The sequence below is a fragment of the Camellia sinensis genome, chromosome 13, assembly GCF_055761805.1.
Source record: "Camellia sinensis isolate YWXY chromosome 13, ASM5576180v1, whole genome shotgun sequence".
Taxonomy (NCBI): Eukaryota; Viridiplantae; Streptophyta; class Magnoliopsida; order Ericales; family Theaceae; genus Camellia; species Camellia sinensis.
Genome location: NC_138973.1, coordinates 39,098,372 through 39,108,016, shown reverse-complemented (window position 1 = coordinate 39,108,016; position 9,645 = coordinate 39,098,372). Strand labels below are relative to the sequence as shown.

At 35.3% G+C, this 9,645-nt stretch overlaps 1 protein-coding gene across 1 annotated transcript; it reads left to right on the top strand.

Moving 5' to 3' along the window:
- Positions 1–1,082: 1,082 nt before the first annotated feature.
- On the top strand, positions 1,083–8,011 carry LOC114279848 (G-type lectin S-receptor-like serine/threonine-protein kinase RKS1). The gene is made up of 7 exons (XM_028222137.2): positions 1,083–2,424; positions 5,524–5,655; positions 6,037–6,176; positions 6,403–6,613; positions 6,913–7,156; positions 7,250–7,400; positions 7,701–8,011. The coding sequence occupies exons 1-7, from the start codon at positions 1,107–1,109 to the stop codon at positions 8,007–8,009; spliced, it is 2,505 nt and encodes an 834-aa protein (XP_028077938.2). The 5' UTR covers positions 1,083–1,106; the 3' UTR covers positions 8,010–8,011.
- The last annotated feature ends 1,634 nt before the right edge of the window (positions 8,012–9,645 follow it).

The following is a 9,645-nucleotide window of genomic DNA, read 5'->3' as shown; positions in this document are numbered from 1 at the left end:
GGAGATAAGAGATTGGGTGAAGAAGAAGGCAAAATGGCTAGAGAGAGAATAATGGCAAGGCTCTCCCACTTTCACTCTCAAGGTTGATAATGGAGATGGGAAATTAGTTCTTTCCCAAGAGTTGAAAAATCTCCAAAAATTCATCCCTTGTAAAGCTATGGGTGAGTGCTATTTATAGGCACCTCATGATGTAGGATGGAGCCCATGTGCAAGGCACATGGGGGATATTCTCTCTAACCACCTTGTCCGAGGAGGTGACCTCTCCGAGGAGGTGACTTCTCCGAGGATGAGAAAAACCCCGAAGGGGAGATCAATCCCTCGGCGAACCCTTCTTCTTAGCCACACCTAACCAATGATCCCCAATCATCCCAAAGGGTCAGGGGTAGTCCCAGAGGACGTCCTGCCGCAAAGTATTGCCGAGTCTCATGGACCCCCCGGGGTCGTGCCACCTCGACCCGGGTATAGGCTAGTTTAACCGAAGAGTGAATTTATCTCCACTTACCGTCCTCGGGATCGGGTCCTTTGTTCGAACTCCATTACGCCCATGGTTCTGGTGCGTAGATCCCGGAAAGCTCCGAGCCCGCAAGTGTTCTGGGACTCATTAACGGAGCGACTTCTAGACTGCGTTTGAATCCGTTCGAAGCCAGGTGTTTCGGATCTCTAGATTCGTGGATCCGAATCCTTTCGAGTCCGAGTGCCTCGGATCTCTAGGCTTGCTTAATACCCTTTCGAGTCCGGGCTCGAGTAAGTCTCTAGGTTCGTGGATCCGAACCCTTTCGAGGCTTAGAGCCATTCAGCCCGTTTGACGGCGATAAATCCAAGCCCACCAATCTTGGACTTGCGATAAATTCGGGCCCATTAATCTTGGGCTATTGAGCCTGAATAATTTAGTGGGCTTAAATTAGCTCCTCTTACATTTTTTAAAAAACAAGTTTAATTGAAAAAGAATAATAAAATAATATTTAAATAAAGTAGTAAAAGAATAAGGAGTATTGGGAAAGTAATTAAAAAAGTGATCTCTTAAAATAAAATAAAATTTAAAAGAAATATAAATAACATTGTTTGGGATGCTCTTAGATCGTGTCTCTCAATTTCACCAACCCAAAATGATGAATCCTGAAAATTGGGTGTTCAATATTTTCTTGCTTCTGTTTCTTTTCTTTGGATTTTGCAAATCCACAGACACCATAACTCCAACACGACCTATCAAAGACGGTGACTTGTTAGTCTCCAACGATGAGACCTTCGCACTTGGATTTTTCAGTCCCAGAAATGGAACATCCAATCGTAGGTATGTTGGAATATGGTACTACAAGATCTCTGAACAAACCGTAGTTTGGGTTGCCAATCGAGACAAACCAATCAACGGCACATCCGGAGCAATATCTATCGACCAACACGGAAACCTCGTCATCTACGATGGCAATTCCCAAAATGTTACACTTTGGCATACAAACGTTTCAGCACCAGTGATGGCCACGAGCAATTCTTATTCAGCTCGGCTCTTGGATTCGGGGAATTTGATGTTGTTGTTTCAAGGCAGTGATACTAAAAATGAAAGTTTTGTCGCATGGCAAAGTTTTGATTATCCTACGAATACTCTGCTGCCCAACATGAAACTCGGGCTGGACCGGAGCACCGGTCTGGACCGGTTCCTGACATCATGGAAGTCGAAAGACGATCCGGGCACAGGAGAATACTCGTATAGGATGGTACCAAGTGGTTTGCCCGAACTTGTATTGTACAAGGGCTCAGTCCGATTATATCGGATCTTACCATCGATCGGGAGCAAACTGACTGAGAATTTCACTAATTTCATGTTCCACTCGAGTTACATTGATGATCCTGAGGAAGTCAGTATAGCTTATGCTCAGGTCAATGGCTCGCGTTTGTCTAAAATTTTTTTGGACGAACTTGTTGGGGATTTAAAAATGGATACGTGGGTCGATGTGAAGGGTCAGGGTAAATGGGTCGAGTTCTACTCGGCTCCGAATGAACCATGTGCCAATTATGGGCAGTGTGGTGCGTATGGCTATTGTGACGAAAGCAAATTGCCAGCAGCGGGGTTTGAGTGCACATGTCTTCCAGGGCACGAGCCCAAGTCAGCGAAGCAATGGAATCTAAGAGATACGACAGGCGGGTGTGTGGAGAAGAAGCGTGCGGGGCTTGGCACGTGTGGGAATGGAGAAGGGTTCGTGAAGGTCGTAGGTTCAAAGATTCCAGATACATCTTGGGCACGTGTGGCGCCGCAGCTGAGCATGAATGAGTGTGAAAGGATGTGCTTGATGAACTGTTCTTGCAAGGCTTACTCAAGTGTAGTTGATTCGGGCAACTGCATCACATGGTATGGAGATTTGATGGATGTAAGAAAGTTCGATAATGCTCTGCTTGATTGGTATATACGTGTTGATGCTGATGAATTAGGTATGTTAATTAACCAATTTCATTATGCTAAATTATACCCACCTATCTAAAATCATTGATAATTGTGTAGATTTTTATTTGTCTTTTTTTTGTCTTTTTTTTTTTTTTTGGGGGGATGGTAGTTTCTAAAAAGGTACAATATACTTGGCCAAGAATAGACCAAAGGGAGAATCGCCTCTGTACAATTTTAAAAATTCTCTTTATATATTAATATTAATTATTGATTACTTTAAAATTATACGAATTAATTAGTTCATTCTAAGCTGTAAAAAAGATTTAAATGGTTGTACATTTCAAACATCTGTATATATGAAAGGGACTTGGCTCCTCTTTAGTTATTAGAGAGAGTTGTTCAGCATTGGTGGGCCGTAATTCGGGTCTATATTGATAATTTGAAATGTTCAATTTGTAAAACCTATTTAGTACATCATCATTTTAAAAAATTATATTGATTAGATATCGATAACTATTTGATTTGATATGAAACAAAAATGTCCTCACTGTTCCCATAGAGACAAAATATTCTTAGTATTGTGTTTCTGTCCCATCTCATTCCATTAATACCCATCATAACCATGCTTGACAAAAAATCATGAGTTCATGGGTAGTTTTGGGGGAGATTTTATTTGCACCAAAATAATCATTTTGCACGTTCAATTTTTCAATACTCCCTATTAAATTATTTATGATTATAATTTATTCTAAATGCATTCTATGTTTTTTCATAAATTACCTTTTAAGATAAAATGGTATACCCAAATAATAAACAAATCAAAAATTCCAAATTACACCACTTTGAAAAAAACTTTTTTGCTCTATTCACATAGAGGGAATACGACAACGGTGAAAGAGAATGACGGTTGAAAAAACCCCAGCCCCGTCACCGGTATGTATATGTTTGTACTTGTGGTATGAACAGCTCCCATTATTTGGTACATATAAAAGGTAGGTGTGCATTTGACCTCAGAAGCCTCATTTTCTTATTTCCTATGTATGAAGCAACTATCTATTCCTGGGAAACTCTTCTCTCTCTCAGTGCAAATTGGTGGATTTGTGCTATGTTCTTTTGCAAATCTTGTGACAAGCTTCTTAATTTTGAAGACTTACTTCCTCTTTGATAGATTGCTTCAAAAAATATTCATCATTATTACTCTCATCTATTGTTTTATTTTATTCAAACTTCATTCTATTTGCAAGTAACAACACAATAATTGTGTGAGTTTTGGTGTAATGGATTGAAGTTATGGAGTGAGAAAGAAGATTAAGAGAAAATAATTAAAATTTAGGAAAGAAGAAAAAGAGACTTGAATATGAACAATATGCATAAGTGATTAGTATGTAGCATGAGGGAAAAAAAAAATTATTTTAGGGTTTAATGTGTATTATCCTTATTAATAAATTTATATTAGGGTATAATAGGAACTAAAAATTTAAAATTTTAATTGGACATACTGAGTTATTATTTGGATATATATAGAATCACCCGTAGTTTGGGGCAATGGTTTTGATAATGGAGGAGGAGATGGCTTAAATGAGTCCAATTGTATTTACTTAAAGCTCATATAAATCCATCCAAATCAATAAATAGGCTTAAATGAGTTATTCATTGTCAACCCAATTAAAATTGGGTTTACATAGGTTGGACATGATTATCCATTTATACCCGTTTAAATGGGCACCATTTCTACCATCAATCCACCTCTACCATCGCCACTCCACCACCACCGCTCGACTATCACTTCATCTACTACCGCCACTCTACCACCACTACTAGCACCTTCTCCTCCATTACCGCCACTTCACTACCATGACCACCACAATCGACACACCACCTCCTCTATTACCGCCACTCTCCACCACCACTACCACCACCACCATCAGCACCCCATCACCACCTTCACCACTATCATTACACTACCACCATTACCGCTACTCCACCACCATCACCATCATCATCATAAAAGAACAAAAAAAATTAAAAAATAAAAATTGAAAATTGAAAAAAATAAAATTTAAAAAGTTTGAAAAAATTAAAAGTAATTTTAAAAATAATTTTTTTTTTCAAAAAATATAAAATATATATATGTATATATATATATATATATAAAGAGATGAAATAAATGGATTAGTTGGATTCATTTGTCCAATCTGTATCCAATTCAACCCAATCAATTTAAGCCAACTTATTAAATAGACGAGTTTAGGTTGTGTTGCTTTAAATGCATAACCCATTTTGATCCACCCAAACTTGTTAATACCTAACCGTTTCCCACCTTTAGGTTATAGCAAGGGAGGAAAATGGTAAATTTTGTTACAAATTATCATGAGTTAGAAAGATCACGTGGTTGCGGGTCCATCCAATAGTACATTTGTCATTGTTCTATGATATTCTTATTTTTAAGACTACGTAATTATTAGGCTCTTAGGGTTGGTTTGAAGTTTGTTTATTTGGCGACTTTTTATAAAATGTGCAGAAAAATAGAAAGGTAATGTGACAAGTTGTAACAAATAAGACACTTATTTAGCTTGTCCCTAAACCAACCCTTACTATCGGTGGAGCACACAACCAATGAGAAAATCACTTGTAAATAAACTTTTATTTCTTTGTAATTTACACTAGAGCAAACTTCACTTTACCTCATGTGATTTAAGCCATGTGCGGTTTACCTCCCTAATATTTAGAAATGACCACATGATCCCCACTTAGTTTGTAGACTGAAGTGCACCGTTAAACATGTTGTCCAACTTAAGAGCAAGTGTGAAACATGTGGTAGATATAAGAGAGCTATATGCTCATTTTCAAATTACAAGGTAATAAATCACACGGGGTTAAAGTATACTTTACCTTCCGAACAAATGACGAAAATACAAGGGTATTTTAGTCTTTTTCATTAAATTATTAACCGGCCTAACAGTGCACTTCAGTTCACAAACCATAAAGAGGTTATGTGGTCATTTTCAAATGCTAGGGGGATAAATCACACATGGCCCAAATCACTTAAGTGAAGTTTTCCCTTTACACTATTATGATCTACCTTGGCTGATTCATATTTCAAATTGAATCAATGACCATGTTCTTCTTTTTTTCTTCTTTTCTAGATCAACATTTGAAGAAGAAGAGGTCCATAAGCGCTAATAAAAAGAAGGCCATTGTGGTGACATCTATTGTTGTGATGTTGGCCTTGATTATTTCACTAGTTTGTTGGTTGGTAATGAAAAAGGCAAGAAGAGGTAAATAGACGGCTTCTTATTCATCACCTAGAGTCATTTATACATACATAGCTAGTTGTATGATGTGGAAAGCTTTTTGGTTAACTTGAATAAAAGTAGAATGAAATAAAATGATATTTTGTTAGTATTTATATGTCATGAACATTCACTTACACTGATAAATGAAAATTTTATTTTTAATGTATTTTTATTATATTTTTTGATCAACTAAACGTGAAAAATGATTTTTTTTTTTTTTTTTTTTGGTGAAATTGTCATTTTATTTAGTAAAGTAACCACTACCCATGTAGAATTTGTAGGGTTTGTTTTTCCTCCTTATTTCAGTACCAACTAGTGAACTTGATGAGCTCTACATTTTCTTGTGTGTTTTGTGATTAACAGATGTTGGATTCAACAATCAAGCCAGTGATGAAGAAAAACTAGAATTGCCCATTTTTGATATGATCACCATTGCAACGGCAACTAACAAGTTTTCTGACACAAACAAAATTGGGGAAGGTGGCTTCGGGCCTGTTTACAAAGTATGTTTATTCTATTGCTCTATTCTTTCATAGAAAATAAATCTTGGTGTAATGCCATATAAATTACCAAATCTTACCATTTTTGCATACTAACTGATATGGCACCTATCATACCATTGAAGTAGATTTTGTTTTAGAATACGAAGTTTTATCATTGCAAGAAAAATATACAAGATTTGTTAGTTTGTATAATATTTTTCTGAACCTTATTATGTTAATACCTTAGGGTCAACTATCAATTGGAAAAGACATAGCTGTCAAGCGCCTCTCAACAAGCTCCAAACAAGGTGTGGATGAATTCAAAAATGAGGTTATTTTGATTGCCAAGCTTCAACACCGAAATCTAGTTAGGCTTTTGGGATGTTGCATCCATGGAGACGAACGAATGTTAGTTTACGAGTATATGCCCAATGGAAGCTTGGATTCCTTCATTTTTGGTTTGCCTTCTCAACCTTCTTATGTATCTTTCAACCATGGATCCTTTGTCTATAATTTTTTATGTTTTCTGTACCAAGACATTCATAACCTGGAATTTATGATATAATCAAATGAATGTGGATGATATGGGATTGGGGGGCATTTGGGGCCATTGGATCATGTATCATATCTTTCTTACTTGGAATTTATATTTGACCAGTGAAAAAAAAGTATTATTGCCAAAGAAGTTTGTCTAACTAAAATGATTTATGGAAAAAAATGATAAACTAAGCAAAAATCTTTGGTGAATATTTCCTAGCAGGTGTAGAAAAAAAAAGTAAATCATTTACATGGAGTACACGATTGGATATTATTGTGGGAATTGCTCGAGGGATTCTTTATCTTCATCAAGATTCAAGATTGAGAATAATTCATAGAGATCTTAAAGCTAGCAATGTGTTACTTGACAGTGAGATGAATCCTAAAATTTCAGATTTTGGCTTGGCCAGGGCTTTTGGACATGATCAATCATCAACAAAAACAGAAAGGGTGGTTGGAACTTAGTAAGTAATCATTGTAATGTTTCCTTGTTTTAGGTTAAACTATAGATTTAAGTTCTTGTCTAAAGTTTATTTTTCTTTGATAATGATATGCAGTGGTTATATGTCTCCAGAATATGCGATTGATGGCCTCTTTTCAATGAAATCAGATGTTTTTAGCTTCGGAGTCATAATTTTAGAAATAATGAGTGGCAAAAGGAACCGAATGTTTCATTATTCAAACCATGATCTTAACCTCCTTGGACATGTAAGTTCATAAACGTATAATATGTCTCCTTACAACCTATGGTTCAATGGTTCAAGGTCAAAACACGATCCAACTATAAAACCAAAGATATTGTGTTCTGTTAGCAACACCCTGACTTATCCAATGCTTGTGGTTTATGGGTAGTTGCAACCATCCAAAGCTTACCATGCAAGGGTAGGTTGAATGTAACCTTGCATTGGAAGGGGTTCTTGATTTATAAAAAAAAAATCCTTTTTTTTTTTTTAACTTTCCTCATATTTTCTTTTATTTAATTTTTACATATATTTTGAGTCATTGCAGGCATGGAACCTTTGGACTGAAGGAAGGGCTTCTGAATTATTAGATCCAATGATGGAGCGTTCATTTCCAATGTCAAAGGTATTAAGGTGCATACAAGTTGGTCTCCTATGCGTGCAGAAATGCCCTGAAGATAGGCCAATGATGTCATCTGTGTTCTTAATGTTGGTTAGTGACAGTGCAATTTTGCCTCAACCCAAGCAACCTGGTTTTTATATAGAGAGGAGTTCCATCGAAACACATGATCAGTCATTATTTAAAAGTACTCCTAGCATTAACGAAGTGACTATGACATGTCTAGCGGCTCGATAAAACATTTTTGAGTTCCGATTCGTAGCTCAAATTTGGAGAAGAAGAAGAAGAGAAGAAGAAGAAGAAGGAGGAAGAAGAAGGAGAAGAAGAACAGGACTGGAGGGGCCAACAAAATCGGGTGGATGCGGAGGTGGAGGTGGAGGCGGCGGCGGAGGCGGCGGCGGGCGGAGGCAGAGACAAAGGCGGGGCTGTGATTTGACGATCGGCCGACGAGCGACGAGCTGCCGACGAGCTGCAATGACGACAACGACGACTCTGTTTCTCTCTCGCCTCTGCTCTTCTCCTCTGTTCAACGAAGAAGAAGAAAAGAAAGAAAGAAAAGGAAGAGAAAGAAAAGGAAGAAAAAAAAAATTCGAAACCCAAAACGACATCGTTTTGGGTTTCGCACCAAATTCGAGCTACGAGTCATTTTTCAACATTTTCTACTTGCAACGATGGGGCCACATGCAACCTAGGTGGCCAGTTGCCCTTCTCAAGTTTTTAAATTTTCAATTTTTATTATAGTTTAAACAGTTTTTTTTTTTTTTCATTAGATATTGTATATGTATCCCTTAATTTTTTATAGCCCCTCTTTAAAAATTAAAAAATAAAATCTTTATTATATATTCTCCCTTCATTCATACTATTCTCTGTTTTCTTTTCTTTCTTTTTTTTCTTTTTTTTTTTTTCTTTTTATGGTGGGGTTGAAATGCTCTGGAATTGATTAAAATTGTGGGGTTTAGGTGCTAAAAAAATTAGTTTATTATATAATAGATTATTCTTAGCAACTTTTAATATTTTGTTTTTTTTGATAATTCAAGATATATCTAATAAAATTTAGATGAGCAAAGTTAGATATTGAGATTTAGCTAGCATCATGTATGTGGATTTTTTCATAAAAATCTCTATTTCATTGTATAAATTTGTAACATGTCATTAAAATATAAAAATAACAATTTATATTTAACATGTTATTAGATGAATTATGATTTTCCTTAACCCTTTTTTGAATTTAAAATAAAGATTATTCATCACTGGTGAAGTGGGACTAACTCATGAAAATATAATTTAATTAGATTATAGAAAAGTTTAGGAGACCGGAAAATGGTCTCAGATTTTTATCTTGAAAAATAAATTTATGATAAATTACCAATACATTTTTCATAATTTACTTAAAATACAGATTGTTTTATATAATTTTGAAAATTACATCCCGCTCTTTCAAGTTTCTAATCACATAACAAATAACTCATTTTATTAATAAATCATCAGATCAATTATAATTTTTAATGATATGTAAAAAAAATATTTCAATTAATAATTCAGATAATTTTGTTGTTGTATAGAAGAGTAGTTAAAAATTTAATTTTTTTTTGTTAATTATGTTAAATAAATTTTGTTGATGTGAGAGTATTTATAATTTTCAAAACTACAAGGATCAATCTACATTTTAAATAAATCTCAAAATGTGTATTTGTATTGGGCAAATTGCACTAGCAATCCCTGTACTTTGGTTCTTGTGTCATTTTATTCTCATAATTTCAATTGGCTCAATTTTGACCATGAATTTATGATTTTGTTTCAATTTAGTCTAATTAATTACAACTCTTAACATTTTTTTATTAAAAAAATGCATATAAGTCATATTTTTTTGAAT